The sequence below is a fragment of the Diadema setosum genome, chromosome 22, assembly GCF_964275005.1.
Source record: "Diadema setosum chromosome 22, eeDiaSeto1, whole genome shotgun sequence".
Lineage (NCBI taxonomy): Eukaryota > Metazoa > Echinodermata > Echinoidea > Diadematoida > Diadematidae > Diadema > Diadema setosum.
The window spans coordinates 14731321-14755903 of NC_092706.1; the positions used below are offsets into that span (position 1 = coordinate 14731321).

Below are 24583 nucleotides of genomic sequence, written 5' to 3' on the forward strand. Positions count from 1 at the left end.
GGTGCCAGTCGCCACATAAAGTGCCGCTCTTCAGCATTTATGGAGAAGCGCATCAGCTGAAATATCACACTACTGGGTAAGTCCAATGAGTATTTGAAGATCATTTGATGTGGGGGGAAATGGTGGTGCCGAAGTGGTAGTTGAATGGAAATAATGGTATAGAATGAGGAGCTAGTTAGAACTATGTGCGAAAATTAATCGGCAACAAATTGCAATCAATGTTATCACACTCACAGCCTACAGGCGGACAGGCGCCTCCACAAGCACAGCGGCATTCTCAATCGAGTAGGCCTACGTACGCCGACCGGCGGGCGGGCAGGGCAGGGTGCCGGTGACAGGTACGGTAGTGTACCGCTGTATCGTTTCCGTAGAACTTTTTAGAAAAATTGAAGTGTCACTTCGTTCAGCTAGGACTATGTGGCAGTGTTAGGAGTGACGAGGGCCGAGGGGTTTTCATGCGAACTTTGAAGGCAATCTAACTGCGACCAGCCCCAACGCTACTGCCTACGCGTTGCCGTTGGCGGTTGGCTCCCACCAGGGCAGGGGGGCATTTCATGAAGGAACTTGTCGGATAAAATATCTGACAAGTCAATTATATCCGACAAGTTTTGAGAAATTCTTTAGTCTGATTTCTCTGAACTTGTTGGATATAATTGACTTGTCGGACATTTTATCCGACAAGTTCCTTCATGAAATGCCCCCCAGGGAGGTAGGAAAGAGAGTCTCTTTCCACCTCCCTGCTCCCACACAACTAACTGTGTCTGTGTACAAGGAGCGCCTCAGGGTTAATAAAGCCTATATTAAAGGCAATCTAATTCAGGCCTACATGTGAATAGTGATGATGTGGAATAGATCTAGATGCTAGAACCTACATGATGATGTTCATGATTAAATCATACAAGCAGTCATAGATTTACTCTGAAATGCTCACATGGTTTTGAGTGTGCCTCTCTGGTTCTGCTCTGAGGCTGAAGAGTCTGAATGTCTACGTCTAGTCTAGATCATGAGTAAACGGAACTAAACGATGATGTCAATACTGTACAGCAATGTCTAGATGAGATCCTGAGTAAACATTTAATGATCCTTGTTAGAACTTGTAGTCTTTAGACTAAGAAAAGAAGGAGGGATACTTTAAGCCCATCTGTGTACTTTTTAGGAGTGATTGTTCTAATTGTACCCTAAGTGCCTAACGTTAATTAGATTTACAGTATAATAAACTAGCCTAAAGTATAAAAAAAGAACAACCAATCATCAATGCAAAACCAAACTTGATCACTTGTCAAATATTACAAGTAATGGTATTGAACGTGGGTAGTCTAGATGTCTAGTATAACTATATCATGGATTTTGCCTAGCTGTGGATTCCCTGGATGACACAGAGAGTGGTCGGAATGACTAAATGAGATGCACATAGGCCCTACATTTTTCAATTTCCAGATTCATTTGTGTTGTTGCATTATTGGGGTCATTGTTACTGTCTGCGTAACGTTACACATTTTGTCACTGTTTCAGGGACAATGGAAGTTTGAGAGATCAGCACCGGTCATCTTCTTCTCAGCCACCCAGAGTCAGAATTCCAGGATGTGGCACCACAACAAAATCGTCAAACTCTTTGCGGCTTCTTTCGCTCTAGCAACACTTTTCTGCTTGGCCAACTCGGAGGATTTCTACGAGTTGCTAGGGATTGATAGGGATGCTGATGCAAAGGACATAAGACGTGCATTCAAAAAGCTTGCGTTGACTAAACATCCAGACAAGAATCAGGTAGATTTTAATGTAATATTTTGAAGTCCTTCCTCCAATACTAAATCTCAAGACTTGCTTTGTAGAAAGTCTCTTGTAGCTCTCTGAAAATACAATAAATTGTAGAACATGATTTTATCTCTGCTATCTGTTGTTAAAAAGATAACATCAGGCAAGATCAGAAAACTACACATTATGGCCAACAACTGACAATTTTGTATTCAAAGAGATATTTGTTTATGTATGACTAGTCTCGAGTATACTCAAGCAGGTGTCCTTTGAAGGAAATGTTAGCCAAATCGTTTTGACCTCAACGGGTTAAGAATTAATGACATTGATCAGAAAATACAGACCCCACAGATGGGCGTCAACATCAAAAGTTCATAATTTCCATGATTTTGAAGCAAGCTTACATTTATATGTTTGGCCATGCTGGCCAATGCAAATACACATGTAAGAAAGCATTAATAGAATTTTTCATAATTTATTTATCAATCTTCACAAAGGCTTCATGAGTAGTGACCATTAGTATGCAAATCATCAGATAACCTTGTACAAAAATGGACCTACTGCAGCTTATGTACAACATTTCACATAGTAGGTGTAGAACAGGGTATAATTTTTGTAATGTTGCAATGTCACAGTAACCTGTCAATAATTTTACCTTGTCATTTTAACCCTAAAAAGGCGGGGTTGAATCAACCCCCCCTCGACAGTTTTCACGACTATTCCGCCGCACAAAATTTTTTGACCATGCCGTTTGCTGACTTTTTACTTTCAAGTCTCGCACATCTTTTGATACCATTTTCGTGAAAATTGTGTATACCGTTATGACGCTACATGACCTTTTGTACATGCCTGTCAGACTGAAAATGGCTCAAAAACGTGACTTTGTGTATAAAGTCTATGCAAATGGAGTTTTCTCACATTATTCATAAAGATATGATTATTTTCACTTTCATAGGCTGAAATCAATTATTTTTAGCATAATTATGCTTGAAAAAGGTTCTGCCATAAATTTTGCGGAAAAAAAAAGAAAAAACAAAAATTCATAAGAAATTCATAAAACAATAAAATACATAAGAAATTAAGTTTGATACCAGATTTTTTTTTTCAACTACATTGTTAGGAATGCTACAAAGAATGTTATCACCAAGAATTAGGATTCTACCTGAGCTTTACTTTCTTTATTAGGGCATAATTAACTAATATAACGAAAATTTCCATTTCTTTTTGAATAATGTGGTAGATTACGCCACAGGTAATGCTTGTGCCAATTTTCATGGCGATTGCGCAATCGAAGGCCAAGATCTCGGGGGGGGGGGGGGGGGGGGGTTGAATCAAACCCCCCTCGGCCACAGAACACCCCAAAAAGCCCAGCCTGGTTAGGGTTAATCACCCAAGACGCAGGCAACATGATACTGAGGTCTTATGAAATGTACAGTACAAACACGCAGTACAAACACATGAAGATATTCAAGTGAATCTCGTATCATTCTATCTAAAAATCTTTCAAGTGTTTAATGACGCCATGCAGTGAATTTATCCTGCAGTGCCAGGCTTGAAGGGAAGTAGAAATCCAAATTTGTATAAGAAGGTTCAGTCAACAAGGAAATGTTTTGAACCTTGAATGCAAGAAAAGGAGAGATGAGAGCAAGATGGCTGCTATAGTTACTGGTATGTCATGATACAGGATGACCCTCAGGCACATGAGAAGTTTCTCCGCATCAACCAGGCGTACGAGGTCCTCAAGGACGATGAGTTGAGGAAGAAGTATGACAGATTTGGGGAGGAGGGCCTCAAGGAGCAGAAGCAGCAGTGGCACCGCTACGAGAGCTGGCAGTTTTACAAGACAGAATTTGGCAAGTTGTGCAGTCTCTGTGTTAAAGTGTCCTTCAGAAGTAGGATTATGTGGACATTCGTAAGCAGAATAGATATGATGACAGTTCAAAATTACAACTTTGTCTGAAGAAGAAAGTTTTGGAAATTGGCGGATAAAAGCCCACAGAGTGACTGAATTAAAAAAAAAAAAGAAACAGAACAGGAAGAATGAGTAGATTCAAGCCCCACAGGTACATCACACACATGTCAGTCAAATGACAACTTTAACTGATCTACAGGGTTTTGCTGGTCACAAAATTCCATTTTTATTTTTTTTTTCACAGTAAAAGAGACATACACTGTAAGTGTAAGGCAGTCATTGAAACCACTGTGAATAAGTGTGAGTTGGTTAATGAATTGCCATTCCTTAAATGATATTAATAAGAAACTGAATGGTAACAAAGCTGAATAGTTTAAACACATGGTGAGTTAAATAGTTACATGTTATACCTAGCGTACGTAGCTGATAGGTGCAATACCTTGAAGTTCAGTCAGATTTAAAGTAAAAAAAGGGGGGAATGTCTTAATCACTGTAAAGTATTTATGCATCTGGGAATGTATCTGGGAAAGTCATGTCAATAAAGATGACCTGTTTGTGTCTCCTCTCTCTACAGGACTTTATGATGAAGACCCAGAAATTGTTACACTCAGCAAGACTGACTTTGGTAAAGTAACAAAATGGAAGTTCATATGAGCATTGTAATTGTTTCATTCCACAGTCAGACTTTCAATGACAATGATGTCAAGTAACCACTACACGTAGCTGATGTGTTCACTGCTGCCCCTTTGTTGTCATAGTATCTTTGAGTGAAAGTATGCTATGATATTGCATAATTGACAAGTGTTTTTATGGAACATCTGAGGTGGTTTCTGTGTTTTTATGTCACAATGAAGTAGTCCTCATTTCGAAAAACTGAAGTTACATTTTGTCAGTGTTTTGGCAAGGTATGATGAAATGTTTTGATGAGCTGGGCCTTCTATAGTAGTGAACAACAGAACGTGTCAGTGCAAAAGTAGTAGTTTGTACTCTTTCCTTATTTACTCAAAGCCCGTACATTTTGTTTTCAAAGATTTGAAAAAATAAACCAAACCAAACCAAAAGACCCCTCTCTCCCATGTGAGCAGTCTGCCCATGGAAGGAGTTATCCCCTAAAGAGGAATATGATACTCCAATGCCATGATTATAAGCTATTGAAAGATAAATATGACAAAGTGATCAGATTGAATGGAGAAAGTGAGATAGGAAAAAAAAAAATGGGAAAGAAAGAAAACATTCTTGAAAGCAGAGGAGGGCAGTGTCTGTTTATATCACATTTATTGTCACTGATAAGAATTCAAGCAATGTATAGGCCAGCTTGGGATGTGAGTGATCGTGTGTACAGGGAGAAAGGGCAACGTGGCAGTTATCTCATTGCTCAAAAACCTAGGTGTACATAAATTCCATCACTGTCACAGCATTTGAAGTGTTGATGGATACATGTACATGGCTGGTGTAGAGTTACACATTATTTGTTCATTTCTATTTTTAGGAACTTGTGCTAGTGACTGCTTTCAAAGCCTGCTTTGTGGTGTCATGAAATGTCCTTTACAAGTAATAGAATTGAAACACACTGACAGTTCTACTCAGCGAGCTTATTGTGTATTCCTTTGTTTCGAGTGATCTATACAAAACTCTCATCTGTAATCTGTAAAGAATAGTTTTGTAAGAGCGCATAGTTTCAAAACCTGAACTGTTTCTTGCGCTGTACCTAAATGTGATTATATTGCACAAAGGTTGTATCTGCTCATATAGCGCCAATCATAATCTTGTGGAAACACACCGTGGCATCTCAGTGTTATCTCATTTGATATTATCTTTCTAATTACTGCATATATCAGGTCCTTCCAATAATATAAATGTAATTATGAGAGTATACTTTCAATGTTCATACATGTGAAGAATCATAAGTCGCACATGTGTATTTCCAGTGATCAACACACTTTAGTTGACTCCTGCTCTATTTTTTAATGGTATATTGTTACACTTATATTTTGCGGCTTGTATTTTGTGTTCATTTGCAATGTATTAGACTACTACAATGCAACCTAGTGTACGATGTACATGTTTGCTTCTGATAGAACTTTGTTAATGTTATGTGCCATTGTTATGCGCCGAACCTCTCTGTAAGAGTAGATTCTCAGGATAGATACATTAACACACAGTGAGATTACATGAGTTCTTGTTGCAATATAGTCGTGACGTACTTGTTAGCTTTTATCTACAGGTATTTCATATTCACCCGTGGAGCTCTGTGTTCCTCACATTTGTGATTTCTAGTTGCATTGGTCTCTTTTTGTTGTTCATTTAAAAAAGAAATAATAATTATTCTCTCTTGTGATCCCCAGAACAATCAGTATTTGGAGAAGATATCTGGATTGTCAACTTTTACTCTCCAAGGTGCCACCACTGTCATGACTTAGCTCCAACAGTAAGTTTTGTTTATTTTCTGTGTCTTACATTCAAACAATAACACCTTGGATAATGACTGATTGACTGACTGACTGATGGCTGATTATATTTATTTGTATAGATTTATTTGTTTATTTTCATATATGTACAGGGTATGATTGTCTATTTGTCGATTTATTTACTTGTCATATATCTGATTATGTGATATGAGTTATTTTGCACATAAACTCTGACTTGATTGTCACATTATTTTTCCAGCCAAGAAGACCAGAAAGCATATCTTGCTGTTTATCTTCCACGTTATCTGCTGTATTTAGATTATCCTTTATCACACTGGTAATAATCTCACTTTTCACATTTATTCACTTCCCAGATATGTATGTTCTTTATTGTGATAATGTGGATGCTTCACAATGAAGTAAATTTCACAGAACGTTTGATTATCTTGATGCACTGGTTGCATTTGTTTTAATGGTAAACACAGAAAACACGTCTACTACTAACTCCCTATCTGCCTGAGAAGTGTTTTATTGACATTCCTCCTAGATTGTTTGATTAAACCTGAACTCTGCAGCTGTTCAATTCTCACACACAGATTTTCCCAGCTCCATTATCAATAGTGTTGAATTACAATACAGTGTAGATAAGTACTGACATATGAGACACAAGTCAGTAATTGGTTGATCAGAAATTATATACTCTGTTATTGAGAAATAAGGTACTGGCGAAATATCATAACAGTAACTCTTAATAATTTCATTGAGTCTAAAGGGTTCTGAGCTTTTGATAGTAGCAAGATCTTCATCAGAGGCAGATGACAAACAAAAAAAAGTGAACATACACCTCCAGACTGTGTCTGGACTACATGCATATATGGACATGCACTTGAATAATTTACTACTACTACTACTACTACTACTACTACTACTACTACTAGTATTAATGATGAAGGTGATAATAATAGTAATAATAATAATAATAATGATAATAATAATAATGATAATAGTAATAATGATGATAATAATAATGATAATAATAATAGTAATAATGATAATAATAATAATAATAACAATAATGATAATAATAATAATGCTGAATCATACTTCTGAAGCTGCTCCTGCTATTACTACTACTATTACTACTACGACTACGGCAGCTACTACTGATACTAATACTACGGCTACTACATTGTACTTCTTCGGGTACTACATTATCCTACTCCTGCCATTACAACTGCGACTATGTTCTACTACTACTACCACTACTACTACTACTACTACTACTACTACTACTACTACTACTACTACTACTACTACTACTACTACTACTACTACTACTACTACTACTACTACTACTACTACTACTACTACTACTACCACCACCACCACCACCACTACTACTACTACTACTACTTCTACTACTACTACTACTACTACTAGTGCTGCTGCTACTACAACGTACACTACTACTACTGCTGCTGCGTATGCAGTATACAGTACTGTGTTCATTAGCAGGGAAGAGGTTTGATCATTGTACATTGTGTGAAGAATGCCAGCAATATCAGTACATTTTGTGAATTATAAGCAGAGTCCATTTGAGCACTGGTATATTAAGTCTTGCTTTTGAGATCTTTCTTTTGAACTTTGCCCTATGAGCAAACACTCTCACCATTTGGTATTTGTGCAAATGTTGTGAATAATCTCCTTCGATTTTTTTGTCAATATGATCATAATGCATTTATGTTGACAGGCTATGTTTTGCGCAAACATTATTTGGATATCAGACACAATGGAGTCCCAGATTGTGTGTGCCTATGGTAATATGAAATGTGTAATATCACACACATACAAAAAAAGATTGATGCATTGATTAAAAGACTATGAGTTACATAATCAGGTCATTAATACTGTTTAAATCTAAGAGAGATAATATATCTGTTCTTTATACAGTTGCTAAAAGAAAACGTACACATCATTGGATAGGGATCTAAAGCACATTCTGTCCAAATTTTCTTTTGTTTGTGCACTGGAGACATACAGTTTATTTAATCTGTATTCATTGTTGGAATGTTGATGCAGAGAAAAGTTGAAAGCCACATTGGGCTATTAAATAGAGTTGTTTCATTATAGTGAAGTGGTGAGAGTTACTGCCTCATACGGCATGATCAAAAGTGAAGCTCATGTATATGATCTGGAATTGCTGTAGATATTTAGATAGTGATCTATGCTGTTGATTAGCGTGACTTTCATTCTGCCGCAATGATACATGTATGTTTATTTGTCCACTAGTGGAGAGAGTTTGCCAAGGAAGTAGAAGGTGTTGTCCGAGTTGGAGCAGTCAACTGCTGGGATGACCGGCCATTGTGTACTGCCCAGAAGGTCAAGTACTTCCCCACACTGTTCGTGTATCCAAAGGTGAGTAAGTACACTCTGGTCTGTGTAATGCTGTTTGGTTGTAAAAGTGTCTGAATCAAAGTAATGGCTGGAACATGTGAAGTGTCATGGACCAGCATTCTTTGCTTGTTGCTGAATGTAAAGTGTGCTCCCATTATAATGAACATAGTTATAATGAAATATATGAATAATGAAAGAAAAATTCAATTTCCCCAAATCATCTATGATCTTTTTATACTTAATTTGTTTGGCTATAAAGAAATTTTGATATTTTGATTTTTTTGATGGGACTTTGTTGTAATGAGAGTTGCCTGTAATGCAACAATTTGACGTGCAAAGATGACAAGCACGGTAAATTATCTCTTGCTGTCTCCTTCTTTTTCCTTCCTGTCATCTAGCATAATATAGAAGACATCTAATTGAGTATAAAATGGAAATGATGTCTATGGACAACAAACGCAATAGTCAGCTTGTTCTGTATTGTGATAAAGAAACAAAAAACTGACCTAACAAACCTGTAAGACAATTTTTGCAAAGTGCCAATGGTATTGTAGTATCCATCTGTGATATATTGTTGACACAGGTACAGTGACCTGTGAAGGTGATTTACGCTGGCATTGCCACCTGAATTTCACTTCAGAATGTTTTGCAGGCTAGAAATATTATACAATATTCTTGCTTACTGTAATTACCACCATCTTGACTCTTTATTATGTGCTCTGCCCCATTATTTTATGACATACATGTATATATTGAGAATTCATGTCATATACCGAGTCAAACTTTTCTAAGTGCACTACTGTCCATAGTTTAACAATCTTCTTCTTGATTTCCCTGGATGCATGTTGTCTTGTCTAGCATGAGGAGTACAAGGGAGATAGAACCCTCGATGAGCTGGTGAAACACGCCCTCAACCTTGTACAGGCGACAATCCATCCGCTGTGGGCAAGTAAGTACAGGGTAAACTGGGCTGGGGAAGGAGGGAGACGCCTCCTAGATGAGCAGTTAAATTGTGGCTGGTGTATATGTGACCCTGCACCACAAAACGAACAAAAAGTCGCCAGACATTAATTTTTAGTTAAGGTCAGATTCTGAAAGAGCAGACTGTAAGCTTTAAAATGATAACTCAATTCAAATGGACTCTCCTAACCTATCTAAATATTGGAAAGAAAGTACACATCCTGGATAAGTGTGAACTGAGAAAAGAGGCTCTGAAGAACAGGGTCTATTCAAGCGTTTAATCTTTACCAAGCCGCGCTAGCTGGGCGATAAATGGAACAAATAACAGGATGATAACCACCAGAGCAACAACAATGAAGGGATTAACAGATTAAGCTGAAAATGTGCATGCTATATCAACACATTCTGTTGATGATCAGTGTCAACTTTCAAAGCAGTAACTTTATCCTTCCTAAAGTTATTGGAGTTTAAAGTGATGAGCAGGAACAGGGTTTTTAAAAAATGAAAAGATTACTCTTTGAGAAACACCTAATCACACTATTCCACTAAAAAGTGTTCCAGAAAAATTGCTAATAACCCAATTTCCTTTTCATTTAATGATCCCAAACTTTAGTATGATGTAGAAGAAGACTTGTTCTTTCAGAAAATATGAAAAAGTCAAGATTGGCTAGGTTGACCTATTTCACCTATTTTCAGCTCTCACACAAAATTAGTGCGTGCGACTTTTTGTTCGTTTTGTGATGCACGGTCACATATGCAAGTGCACTGAAAAGTGCCTACCTTGTGTTAGATATTTTTTTTGGTTGTGTCACAAGTCTCTGCTGAGCATTTCTTTTCTAATGGTAGATGTGAGTTGTGCTGCACAGTATATCAAAATAATATCACATACTGGATGACAATCATGCCATAAGATGAGTATTCTGAAAGAGTGGTAATTTTCTCTTGCTGCTTTCTCCTTGTGGCATGTAATGTATCATAGTGAAAACGTCTTGTCCAAAAAAAGAAAGTCATGTTTTCTTTGTCATATAAGTCACTTTAAATATTCCAAGAAATGTTTGTGTGGATTAGCAATCATATTTGATATGCTGCTACTGCTACCACAATGACAAAATTTAAAAGGGGAAAAAAAAAAATGCTCACATGAATTTTACTTTTTCTCTGTCATCACAGGAAATTTCAAGACAACGCTTTTAGCAGATGATGCCAAAAACCAGCCGTGGGTGATTTCATACTGTGCTCCACCAGAGGGTAAGCAGAAAACTTTTTGTATTGCAAATAGGCAACCTCATTTCTTTTAATCTTCTCACATATTTCTTGAGATCATACTCAATAATGTTCTATAGATTTTCCCTTTTTTAGATTTTAACCTCTTTTGGCTAGTTTTATGGGTTGGAGGAACCCCCCCCCCTCCCCGCCTCCAAAAAAAAAAAAAAGAAAAAAAAAAAGAAGAAGAAGCGAAAAGGGTAGAAAAAAACGATGCTAGGTTGATAGAAATGTAGTGCTGAAATGTGTTTATTTTGATCCCAAGTTTCCACCATCTGTACGATGTACCAAATGAATTTATGCACATGTAGACTCCCTGTAATCCTGCCTCCAATGCAGTCTTCATTACACAAACAAACCATATGGTGCAGAAAGACTGTCGACGTTATGAGTAGTACAATGATGCATTTTATTTTTGATAAATGTGACAAGGTTTCTACTTCAACAGCTATAGGTATAGAATAGCCAAAACTGCAATTTCATAATGAGAAATCTCAAAGTGGCTTTGTGTGAAAAAGAGCTTTGTGTGAAAATAAGAATTGTCTCTCATTTTCACATTACATGGAAGTATGTGGTACAAAGTTGATGTAAAGACTTCATTTTAATACCAGGTACTATATATCTAGAACTATGCTCAGATGTGCTCTATATTCAGTACACTATGGCTATAGTTTCTGTATGAATTGCTCTCTTAATAACCTGAAATGTCCATACTGTTTGAAACACAATGATACTCCCCTTAATACTCAGCGAAGTGTGAAAACTTGCTCATTGAATACATGTTTTTATGGTATTTTTTCCTCCTTGACATGAAACCAAAAAAAAAAGCAAAACAAAACAAGAACCTGTAAAAAAAAAATAGAGAGATTGTCAATGCAATGCATCTCATTGCTTTCAACAATTGACTGGTGTTACAGGAACAGCTGGTGACACAAAGGATGTGGCTCAGGTTGGTTGTCTAGACAGGGAAGATCAACTGAAGCTGGCGGCCATTTTGGTAAGTAGGGAGGGGAGGAAGACTAGCTATGACTGACCATTCCTACTCGGACACTGACCATTCCTACTCGGACATTAACTTGATGGCAGTTTTGTGCTAAGATCAGAATAGATACTATACATAAGTGTATATAATGGACAGCAGAAGTCGTGTGTGATACGAAACAAACATGGTGGTATTAGGGACTAGGGAGTTATAATATTACTGACCTGAATCTTTAGAGTTCCATACTTAACTGATAGATTATTGAGGATTCAGTTAGAGTGTTCTAATATGAAGAGAGTATATAGGGTATGAAGGAAGGAGCATGTTACATTAATGCATATATGTCCATGAAGGGTAAATGGAAACAAAACTCTGGTACATTACCATAATCTTTGTTATACAATTGTATACACAAAGGAAATGTAGTTGATGTACCAATATCTGGAACTTGGAATCTATAGCATTTTCTTTTGCACATAGAAGGAAGCTAGATATGTAAGTTTACCATTCAGTGGGTGTAGTGTCAAAATGGTTCTAGAATGATTAGGAGCAACTACAATCTATATTTTGTGACAACATATGTATGTTACAACTTGAACTTATGTTTAAGCTTTAGCATGTAAGCGGTTAATAAGATGAAGGCATGCATCCTTCTTTGCTATTTGCAAAGCCACGTGTTGGTAAAACTTCATTTGTTTCCACCCTGCCTCCCTCTACAGAACAAGGTTGTCAGTGTTGGCTATGTGAACTGTGTGGCCTCGTCACAGCTCTGTGAAAAACTCAAGATAGAGGATTCCACCATCAGGTTCTACCAAAAGGCGAAGGAAGTCACCAAAGGGGGAAAGGTTTGTCCCTCAAATCTTAACTTTACTCTTGAAAGAAGATGACTTCAGTATGTAGTGAATAATGAGTAGACAAATCAATGTGTCTTTACTTGAGTGAGTGAATGAATAAATGAATGAATAAGTTGGTGGATGGATGGATGGATGGATGGATGAATGACCACATGAACGAATTATTGCACGAATTAAAGAATGACTGAATGACTTGACTGAGGGAATGAATGAACAAATGAATTAATGAATGGAGAAAAGAATGAAAAATTTCTATTGTAAATGTTTGATCAGTTTTCATATGTTTCACAGTGGAAAATTGCAAAGTAATTTATTCAGTCTCAGGTGGAGTTCAAAGTTTGTTGTAGCAAATAATTCTAATTGCATAGGTGGGTGAATGTATCATGCATACATATATTGACCATCATTCTGTTTTTTTACAAAAACATTTTTTTTTTTGTATGGTTTGTTTCATGCTTCCTGCCATGAAAGTATGTGTGATATAAACATGCAATGATAACAAACACATGGAGCAGTTTTCCACTCAACATAAATTCTGAGAGATACCGTAGCAGTGCTTTACCCATAGGTGTGTTTATGTGATATTTGTTTGGACTAAAATACGTTCCATTGGGGGCAATGTACTGGAGATTAAACAGTGCACCAACATCTGATGAGGTCTTTATCTTTTCAGCACATATACATCCAGTCTGTCAACTTTCATGGGTTCTTCTTACCACTTATATCCAATGTTGACTTATTTTGGCAGGAGCTGGAGTTTGAGCAGCCAAAGCAAATAGCAAATGAGATCATGAAGCAACTGCCAGATTTGTCTACATTAACAAGTTCAGAACTGCAGGTGAGTCTATACATGAATGTGATTATTACAAACAGGACTAATATATTTTGATTTCATCAAAGGCTATAATGTAATCCAAATCTCATAATAGTACTCCCGCATCATCCTAATGTGCTACCTAGGTTTCGGTTCCGAGTTCAACCAGGGCTTGAATGATTGCTAGTTACCTATGCAAATAGAGAGGCTATCCCATCTTTTCTCTTCTGTTTTATTAATATTCAATGATCTATGCAGAATATGTTTCGTATTTCTGTGAGTTGTTGTTTAATGTGTAGAGACCAGTTTTTACTTACTTACAGTTAGTGCCAGTCTGCATGCTTGATATCAGTACATGCAAATTAAAAATTGAACCATTTTGTCTTTTGGACTGAGACAGAAAGCTCGAGATGACCTGGTCAGTGGGGGTCAAGGCCAGCCAGTGGTGACATATTTCATGGATAGTCTTGGAGATCAGGACCTGGAACTTAAGAAGCTTCCACATTTACTGACCGACATGAAGGTGAGATGATGACCCTTGCTATTCTTGATGTGAATGAAATTTCACTTTAACAGCATTTTGGGTGAAACAAGTACAGTGCACTCCCGTTATAACGAAATGCTCGGGACCGGTAGTTTTCTTTCGTTGTAACGAAATTTCGTTATAACCGAACAAATACAATATATAGCAAAAACAAGGAACCACGCATATGTCATATTCTGTTTGTTGAATACTCAGCTTACACTGTGCAGATATGTGAAACGGAATGGTACACTGCACCTCTTAAATTTCGTTTAAAATTGACGGAAACTGTGCGTGACACACGGAGCGAACACACCGTGATGTAAAGCGTTCGCCCATGCTAGTTCCGCTACGAATTTTCGAAAGCGATCCGCATTTCGTTATAACGGAGCACATTTCTTTTGTTCTTCTTTGTCCGTGGGGCTCGGAAAAGACTTCGTTGTAACGAAAAATTCGTTGTAACCGTGTTCGTTATAAGCAAATTTTTTACCATAGACATTAATGGCGATAATTTTGGGACCAGAAGTTTTGCTTCGTTATAACGAAATTTCGTTTTAACCGTGTTCGTTGTAACGGGAGTGCACTGTATTATGCAGTGCTAACAGCAGCAGTGGTGGCTCATTGGCCCAGGGTCAGTAAATATTGATGTTCCATCATACATTAAAAAAAAAAGAAAAGAAAAGAAAAGAAAAGAAAAAAAGCTGATCTGTTGGTGAATGCAAAAATTTTAAATAGATATGCTTCCTTTTTTGTAGGATCACTTCATTTCCTTTTTGGACCACCAAAAAAAATGTGGAGACATATCTTGGAACAAGGAATTTGTTTTCAGAGAATTATAACCATTTCACTGGCTTTTAACCAATGCAGTCTGAGTGTTGATATCCCCCTGTGCATGGGAATTGAGACTAACTGCGATACGAGAGCCACATCGATCTTCCCTGAGATCATTGTTGTAAACAGGGTATTGTGAGTAGCATGCTTAATCTACATTCAGGGTAGCGAAGGCCTTATCCAAAGGCTATCATTTTCATTGGAAAGCATGAGTCGTGTTTTTCTCTGTCATTTTTCCTCTGCTTTGCATGTCTTTGTATTTTGATCTGCTGTTTTTTTCCAGGTTGGCAAGTTCAACTGCAGCAATGACCAGGCACTCTGCGATAATTTGTACATTGGCAACAAGCTGCCAAAGGTGGCGCTGTTCAGAAGGGGAGGAGGATATGAATTTCATCATGGTAAGATATGGGTTATAGTCATGTTCAACAACTGTATGGAATAGAAATTACTTCAGATTATGTGATGATGCACAGCAAGTAACAGTAATGCAGGCAATGAAGATCTAAGTGTGGATATAAATGATGTTGCAGCAATTTGTTCTTGTATCTTTCTGCATGCAAAGTTGAACATTTACAAAATTGACCCGGAACAACTTAAGTCTTGTAAACTTTAATGTCTGTATGGTAATGAAAATGGCACAGTGAGTATTCAAAAGTTGTGACACTACTTGAATTGCAGGACGACTATTTGCCCAGGACATTGCAGCCTTTGCCAGGAACGGCTTGAACTCCAGACTACGTGTCCTGGGTCCCAAGGATTTCCCAGACCCAGTCATCAGCAGCCAGGAGCCTTGGTTTGTGGACTTCTTCTCACCGGTAAGTTGTCCCTTCCTTCTCACTTCGTTTGGTTTGTTTTGTAAACTTGTTGGTCCTCTACTAGAGATCTTCCCATGCTCTCATGTCTTTGAAATACAAATGTAAATATTGGATTTCACACTTAGATTTGATATTTCTTGTGTCTCGCAAATCATGTCCTCATTCTTAGCTCTTCAGCGGAGCTGCCGACTAGTCCGTTCCTATGATATGAAGTATGTTATATCTAAATCAAAAATCAGAAATTGTGCAATTCAAATGAAAAAAAAAACAAACAATTAAATTTCACTGAGCATATGTATTTTATTTTATCTTTTTTAAACCAAAATATTATTTTGCTTTTAAAATTTTTTACATCATATATCAGCATGTTTTTTGAACTTTTGAGGTTGTCAGCCCTGCTTCAGGTCCCACTTCAAGTTAACCCATTGAGGACGGACTGATTTTGCTAACAACACGCATTTCCCATATACACTTGCCCTAGTATACTCGGGATTCGTCCTCAACGAGTTAAAGTACAGGCTGTATACAGTGTATATCTTCTACCTTGGACCTCCATTTATTTTCCTATCAAAGAGACAAATCTTTTGCATGTAAGCTTGAGGAAGGGCATAGTATTGCATAGTAGGTCATTTCATAGTAAACCTTATAAGGGCATAGTAATGCTTTGTAGCGCATAATAATACATATGAGAGCATAGTAATCTTTAAAGGAATAGTAATCTTATTAGGACAAAGTAGTGCTTGATATATCTCATTTAAAAGTTTCATCTGTCATATTATTGTATGGCCTTGTAGTCCTGACATGGACCCATAGCATGGTTTCATTGTTGCCATGAATCTAATGACAGAATTCTTATTGTCTCCACCCCAGCACTGCCCTCCCTGCCGACAGCTCCTCCCAGAGATCCGGAAAGTGGCCAATCAGATGCCTCACATCAACTTTGGCACGGTTGACTGCACCACTCACATGCCGCTCTGCAACCAGCAGAACATCCGCTCCTACCCCACCACCATCATGTACAACAGCTCCAAACCACACATGAATGTCGGCTTCTCCTATGCACACGTTCTCAGGGAATTCATTGAGGTACGTCCCCCTGAATAAGCTTTGATATTTCATTTAAGTGTCAACGTGTGTTCTTGACATATGGTTAATGGAACATTTTATGCAGATGCAATCGTTGGACCAGTTCTCAATCTTTCACAGTTGTAATTGTGTTTTCATGTGTCTTCACTGAAGCTAAATGTGTTGGGCAGCTCTGGTTAAAGTTGCACAAGTCGTGAGAACACAGCTTCAGTCTTTAAAAGCCAAGTAACACTGTTTGAGAGTTGCAGGAATGATATGATGCCAATAATGTACTTGAGTAGAATTCAGGAATACCATTTGATTGGATGAATGTGTGCTTACTGTGATGACATATGAATGAATGACAGATCTCAGCAGAAGCATTATGTTTTTTATGCACCCAGCAAAAGGATTTTCACTGGTTGAAATCTGCTTTCAATTGGCTGTTTTAGGACACTTTGAATCCCAAGGTCGTGGCACTCTCACCCTCTCTCTTTGATGACCTTGTGAAGAATCGAGGGCGGAGTGACGTGTGGTTGGTGGACTTCTACGCCCCTTGGTGTGGGCCTTGCCAGGCTCTCCTACCAGAGTGGAGGAAAGTAGCCAAGGTAAAACAAAACTTCCTTTATTAAACACATTTGGCCTCACAATAACAGGCATACACAGTATACTGGTATGTCATGACTGCAGTCTCGGCAAATATTGAGATGCTGCCACCAGTCAAGGGGTCTATCATGTTTGGTTCCATGGTATTTGCTTCTGCGACAATTGCTACCATGAAATATCTTCACGCTAAGCTGGACATAAATTCTACCCTCAAGCATAACCCTTGAACTGTATTTTTAATCCTCGCATCAAACTAAACCTAAAACCCTATCACAACCCTAACCCTAAGTTCTTGAAGAAAATAAGACTGCAGCAACTGTAGTAGGAGCAAATGTTGTGTCACTATCATATTCATATTAAAGGGGCATTCCAGATGATTTATATAATTTCACATCAAGTAGTACTTAAATTGATAATGGTATGTACAGATTTGTGGAATTCATTGTGGTCCCTAAGCTGATCAACCTACATGTATACTCTGAAAAACCTAAAACATAATACACTGAACAAGGATGATGACATAGGAGGCTCACATATTCCAGTGATGCAGCAATATACATTAATTCCTTTACAATGCCACTTGCTTAACAACTTCACCCGTGTAGAATTTATGCATGCTTTTTTTCTCTTGTTCTGCTTCCTTGAGCACCCAGTCATGTATTCTTAGGTGAAGCTGCTACAATTGTATGCCATCAACCTTGTTCATTGTGATTTGTAATGAAATTTGAAAGATTTTTATTCCCCATCCCAATCAATGTAAATTCTGAAACTGTAAGTAACCAGTATAACTGATATATAGATATTTAAATGCAAGAGTCTAAAATCATCGCAAGTCTCTTTTTAACTTTCAGGTTGGTCCATCCGTCCAGACTTTCTGTTTTTATGATAGCATATTCAGTGTTAATTGGATTAAAGAGCATGGGTGGATTCAGTAAAAATTATTTCTGTTTCTTCCTAAACTCTGCCCCCAAAACAAAATAAACATAAACATTTATTTCTGAAGGTTCTGCCAGTGTGGAATATTTTACAGTATGGAAATTTCCACAAATTTTGCACTTTTCTGAACTTGAAGCAAACATAAGAATACTTTGATATCTTGAGTAATTTTTCAAAATATGTATGGAATAAACTCGTCCACAAAACGAGAGAAATTCACTGGAATTGACTTGAGTGTAAAAGGTTGATAAATCTGAAATGTCCACATTTACAGTAAAATGGGGTAAACCACCAGTTTTGTAGTGTATGAATCATGCCTGTTTTTTTTATTTTTTTATTTCGCCAATCAGAAACTAAACGGCACAGCCAACGTTGGTTCAGTGGACTGTGTGGAGCATGACAGTTTCTGTACACAACTGAACATCCAGAGTTACCCAACTATCAGGGTCTACCCCATGGGACAGACAGGATTACATGGATTCAGGTGAGTGTTTGAGAGTGGGGCAGAGACTGGTGTTGGAGATGAGTGTTATGGATTGGTGTTATAGAAGGTTTTAGGGACTTGTGTCATAGATCGGTGTTAAGGACTGGTGTCATGTACTGATGTCATGGACTGATTTGTGTCAGAGACTTTTGTTAGAGACTACTGCAAAAGACTGATATCAGAAATTAGAGTCAGAGACTGGTGTAAAAGACTGTCAGAGACTGGTGTCATATGAGTGGTGTCAGATTTTAGTGTCAGACATTTGGGTCAGACACTGAGTGTCAGAGACTGCTATCAGAGACTGGTGTCAGAGACTAGTGTCATAGAGTGGTGTCAGAGATTGATGTCAAAGACTGGTATTGTAGACTAGTGTAAAGAGGCTGGTGTCAGAGACTGGTGTTATAGACTAGTGTTAGAGGCTGGTGTCAGAGACTTGTGTCAGAGACTGATATCAGATTGGTATCAGAGACTGGTGTTGTAGACTGGTGTTTGAAGCTGGTGTCAGAGACTGGTGTCACATGAGTGGTGTCAGATATTAGTGTCGGACATTTGTGTCAGACACTGGGTGTCAGAGACTGCTATCAGAGACTGGTGTCACAGACTGATATCAGAGATTTGTGTCGGAGACTGGTATTATAGACTAGGGTTGGAGGCTGATGTCAGAGAATGGTGTCATAAACCTTGATTACACAAGGCTTGAAAGCAGAATGAGATACTACCTACAAAATACTAGTGCTGGTGTACGCAGATGAGAAAAATACGGAGCCACATCTTGCTAGTCTTTATTTCTGTGGCTTTTGGGAATCAAATGCAGCTGATGTGGTTGGATCATACTGGTAAAAAGAGTTGACAGGAACATCTGAGTACTCCATTAGGATACTTTTATACCATAATTACTTTGTACCCTGTGCATTTGGCCATTTTGAAACCCAATAGTCATGATGAAATACATTAAAGGACAAGTTCAACATCATAAACATAAGGATTGAGAGAATGCAGCAATATTAGTAGAACACAACAGTGAAAGTTTGAGGAAAATCGGACAATCCGTTCAAAAGCTATGAATTTTTTAAGTATCTGCACAGTCATTGCTGGATTAGAAGACTACTACAGTGTATGATGTCACATGCGTACAACGATATAAGGAAAATAAAAAGAGAAGTTCACAAAACTTTACTTTTTGAATAAAGTGCACATTTCTTCGACTTGTTACTGACGTATATTAAGGGTAGTATTATTCCCCCTGCCTTCTGAAAGAGACAAGTTGAGTGTGCTTTCATTATGCGAGAAAAATGGAAATATGTTGAATTTTCTTTATTCTTTCTTTATACCATTGTACTCATATGACATCACAAGCTATAGTAGTCTTCTCATCCAGTCGTGATTGAGGAGAAACTTCAAAAATTCATAACTTTTGAATGGATTGCCCGATTTTCCTCAAACTCCCACTGATGTGTTCTACTAGTATTGCTGCATTCACTAAACCCACATGTCTATGAAGGTGAACTTGTCCTTTAAGTATGATTTAACCCTCCACATGCTGTGTTCATGTTTACTTGCCTCTGCGCTAGTCCTGCATTCATGATTACAGGTACACAGCAGTGTGCACTGTTTGTGTTTTATCTCCATTGACGTATAGCTAGTGTCTATGCCTGCTGATTTTGCTGGATTATTTTGTACGCATTAAGGGCATTTGCCTAGTGATCTCCCCAGCATTTTAGTTTGACATTTTGGCAGTTAACCCGTTGAGAATGAGTCCCGAGTATACTTAGGCAAGTGTGTATGGGAAATGCGTGTTGTAGCAAAATCAAACCGACCTCAACAGATTAGCTGTGATGTATCAAAACTCCTCAAATAAATCTGTTACTTGAAGGTACACATGTAAGCGCCTTATACACATAGCACTCACTTGCTGCAAACCTCCATGGACACATTAAGGATTCAATTTCCCAGGGGTCAAAGTCTATTGCGTACCATCTTTCAGAAAAGAAAATGTGAGGATGTTACAGACTTAATACATAGTGAAAGTGAAGAGTAGTAGTACTTGCTCATTGATATTATAGATGCAGCTAGCACACAGATATGAATGAGAACTCAGTCATGTCTCACTTTCTCACACAGGAATTACAACGGCTGGAACAGGGATGCCATGTCCATCATGGGCTGGGTCTACAACTTCCTGCCAACGTCAGTGGAGACCATCACCCACGGCAATTTCCGGGACCTGGTCCTGAGGAGCACGGAACCCTGGGTGGTGGACTTCTACGCTCCCTGGTGTGGGCCGTGCATGCAGTTCATGCCCAAGTTGGAGGAGATTGCCAAGGTACCTTGAAGCCTCAAACAGAATTTCATACCGAAAGTAATTTTTGTGATGAGCATGCATATCTTACAGTGTACTGCCAAGCGAGGTCTTTCTTTTTGCTACAATTATAATGACAGAAACACCACTTGTAAACATGCGTCACAATGATTTTCATGTGAAAAATTCCTACCTGTTTCCTACCTCCACAAAGGTCAACATTTGTGAATCCTGTGCCGAGGTGACGCTCTTTAGTTATGAAACAATACAGCGATACAGTGATTTAATGCAATGGTTTTAATGTCTTGTGTGTGCCCAGTTGCAAGCACTTTGTGTGTGGTGGTGTAGCTTGTCTGTACCTTCTGTCTGAGTGTGCATGCAGCCATTGCTTAATCATACATTGATACAGTGGATACCAATATCAAATATGACTTTTCTCACCTGTATTGTTTGTTACAGGCAGTGAAAGGGTATGTGAATGTTGGAAAAATAGACTGCCAGGTATACCAATCCACCTGTATGCAAGCCAGCATTCAAGCTTACCCCACCCTCAGGATATACAGGGGTACAGATACAAAGGGATACTCACAGGTGAGTCTGCATGGTCAAGAGTTTGGCCCCTTGTCACACCTTTCATTGAAAATGACAACTTCTTTGGACTTACCCGAGTCCATGAAATTTCCCACTTATGATAAACACATGACTACAGAAGAATTCAACATGCATTTAGGAGCTTTTCAATAGATTATTTCAAAATTTATTCCTATCATCAAATTAAATGGTTCATTGTTATTAATGGTTTGATTTCACACATATTACAATAATTGTTGTTTAATGTATTAATTAGAAGTTAATGAGGGCTAATAAGTGGAATATCTTTACACTGACCTATCTGCTTGAATTCTGTTTTTAACTTTGTGAAAGATGATGTCTTGTTTATCAGTCATTTCCACATTTGCTTTGTGTGTTGGAGGGGATTTTATTGCTAAAACCATTTTGATTTATGTAAAGCTTTCTACCACCTGTGTCCCCAAGATCAGTTGTAATAGTATTTTATGGTTTAAAACAAGATTTGTTATGTCATGGAATTTGTGTGTTTCTTATATCACAACCTTATTTGTTTTCATGTTCTTGAATGTAAATGTGTTTGTGGGTTTTATTTTTCTTTCTCTCAAATCTTGATTTGACAGCATTGGTCTGGAGAACATGTCTATCAGAAAGAACCTCAACATCTCATTCCATATTTACAACAAAAATTCAAGAGGAGACTAAATGTAAGTACCAGCAGTTTATATACCAAGGCATAAACATGCCTGCTGTACCAAGCTGCTACTACTATGTTTTTACAGTAGTTAATATGTCTCTGTCTGTTTGTTTTTTTGTCTTCCAAAAATTCATTATGTCAAAATCTGCTTTTCCACTTCTGCTGTGTTAGTTTTTGTAGATTTCATTTGTCATGCTGAATTGAAATTGCTTAAAATTGTTACTTTCTGTGTAGACACATCTAAAATGCTGAATGTATAATGATAATGATAATGATAATGAAAGCGATAATGATAACGATCACGATCACAGTCATGATGATAATGATAATGGTAATGATAATGATAAGAATAATGGTAATGATGATAATGATTGTGTGAAAACATGGCTCAGATAGAAATGAGGACATTGATTTTCTCAAAGTAATCTAGCAGTTGATAATGTGTAATAAATCAAATTTGTATCAGTTTCTTTCCTTCTTTCATTTATAATTAAGCAAAAGCAAAATCATTTTTTTCATTCTAAGTGTCGTCATGTGAAGTAATTCTAATGAATGTTGGTCAAAATCCTGCAAAGAGGGCCACAAAAGGACCTTTTCCCCTAATTCCTTGCAACTTTTCTTTACTATCATAATCCTAAATGTACAGCCATCCAACTATATAAAAGGGAATTAACACCCCTGGATTATAAACCCTTAAAGGACAAGTTCACCTTCATAAACATAAGGATTGAGAGAATGTAGCAATATTGGTAGAACACATCATTGAAAGTTTGAGGAAAATCGGACATTCCGTCCAAAAGTTATGAATTTTTGAAGTTTTTGTGCAGTAACCGCTGAATGAGAAGACTACTGCAGTGTATGAATAACTTAGATGTCACATGCATATGACAATATAAGGAAAATATAAAGAGAATTTCACAAAATTTCATCTTTTGATAGAAGTACACATTCCCTTGACTCGTTACTGACATAATTATGTTAGGGGTAATATTATTCCCCCCTGCTTTTAGAAGAGGCAAGTCAAGTGCTCTTTTATTATTTGAACAAAAGTGAAAATATGTTGAGTTTTCTTTACATTTTCTTTATACTGTTGTACGCATATGACTCACAAGCTGTAGTAGTCTCCTCATCCAGCGGTTCCAACACAAAAATTTTAAAAATTCATAACTTTTGCATCGATTGTCCAATTTTCCCCAAACTTTCACTGATGTGTTCTACTAATATTGCTGCATTCTCTCAATCCTTATGTTTATGAAGGTGAACTTGTCCTTTAATGTACCTAGGCAGTTTCCATAACCTGCAAAGCTTTTTCCTGAGCAATCAGTGATCAAACCAAACTTGACCAAGTAGTAGATTAGTAAGCCCACTCAGGTGTAGCAATGTTCTTTCATCCAGCAAGGAGGCCTTGGTGACACAGTGGGGCTTGGGGGGGGGGGGGGTGAATTAGGTAATCTTTATTCTATTGATAGTGATTATAGTTTCCAGACACCTATGCCATTTGATATGTAAAACATTCCAGTGTGTGTGGCAATTGGTGAATGAAGTGCAGTAAGGGTTAATTCCGGTGCTCCCAAAGAAACAGGTAACTGTAGATTTACTAAACGTTGGGAGGTAGCATTATGGAATGAAGTGGGCATCTTCGTCAAGGACATTAACAGTATGTATGCAAGTGTTAGCTCAGTTTAGGTAACATCACATGTTTTTTCTCAGTTTTGGTAACATCACATGTTTTTTCTCAGTTTGGGTAACATCACATGTTTTTTCTCATTGTTTTCATTTGACAGAGTGCTGGACACAAAAAGGATGAACTTTGACCCTTGCCAGTAGTTTTTGCAACCTCTGCCTCTTCCAGTGGGCTTGAAATGCACAAGATTGTATTGTATGTATAGATATTGGTACGTATGTATTGACGTGGCCAGGGAAAGTGACTATGAGTGTTCATTAAATCAATAGTGTGAAGGGACATGCACAATGAATTGAATGATAGGAATGCAATTAGTAGTAATAAAACTTGATTCAAAATGATTTCATGACTACATTATTAAACATGTACAGTGCACTCCCATTATAATGAACACGATTATAATGAAATTCCAGTTACAACGAAGTAAAAGTTCAGGCCACAACATTATGCACTCCCTGTTTTTGTTTTTGTTTGTTTGTTTGTTTTTTTTTTTGTTTATTTGTTTGGTAAAAACAAAATTTTGATATAACGAAAGAAAACTGCCGGTCACTAGGACTTCGTTATAATGGGAGTCCACTTGGTAGGATATTTTAGCTTGAGAAATGCTTTGTAACTCTAGGTCACAGTAGTAGCGCAGAAATTAAAATTATGTCTTTCATTCGCTGGGATTTCTACACACCAGCTAATTTTTAATACATGTCTGCTCATGGTGTGTCTTCTCTATAGGTTCTAAGATT

The 24583-nt window shown here is 37.6% G+C and overlaps 1 protein-coding gene across 1 annotated transcript; it reads left to right on the plus strand.

Moving 5' to 3' along the window:
* Window positions 1-28: 28 nt before the first annotated feature.
* On the plus strand, window positions 29-24276 carry LOC140245317 (dnaJ homolog subfamily C member 10-like). The gene is made up of 21 exons (XM_072324900.1): window positions 29-76; window positions 1513-1764; window positions 3437-3605; window positions 4239-4289; window positions 6010-6092; window positions 8362-8487; window positions 9325-9415; window positions 10597-10674; window positions 11607-11686; window positions 12391-12516; window positions 13274-13363; window positions 13740-13862; window positions 14977-15091; window positions 15372-15508; window positions 16379-16594; window positions 17026-17181; window positions 18466-18599; window positions 20721-20922; window positions 21358-21489; window positions 22089-22172; window positions 23947-24276. Exons 2-21 carry the CDS (start codon window positions 1582-1584, stop codon window positions 23974-23976), a joined length of 2406 nt encoding a protein of 801 aa, XP_072181001.1. The 5' UTR covers window positions 29-76; window positions 1513-1581; the 3' UTR covers window positions 23977-24276.
* The last annotated feature ends 307 nt before the right edge of the window (window positions 24277-24583 follow it).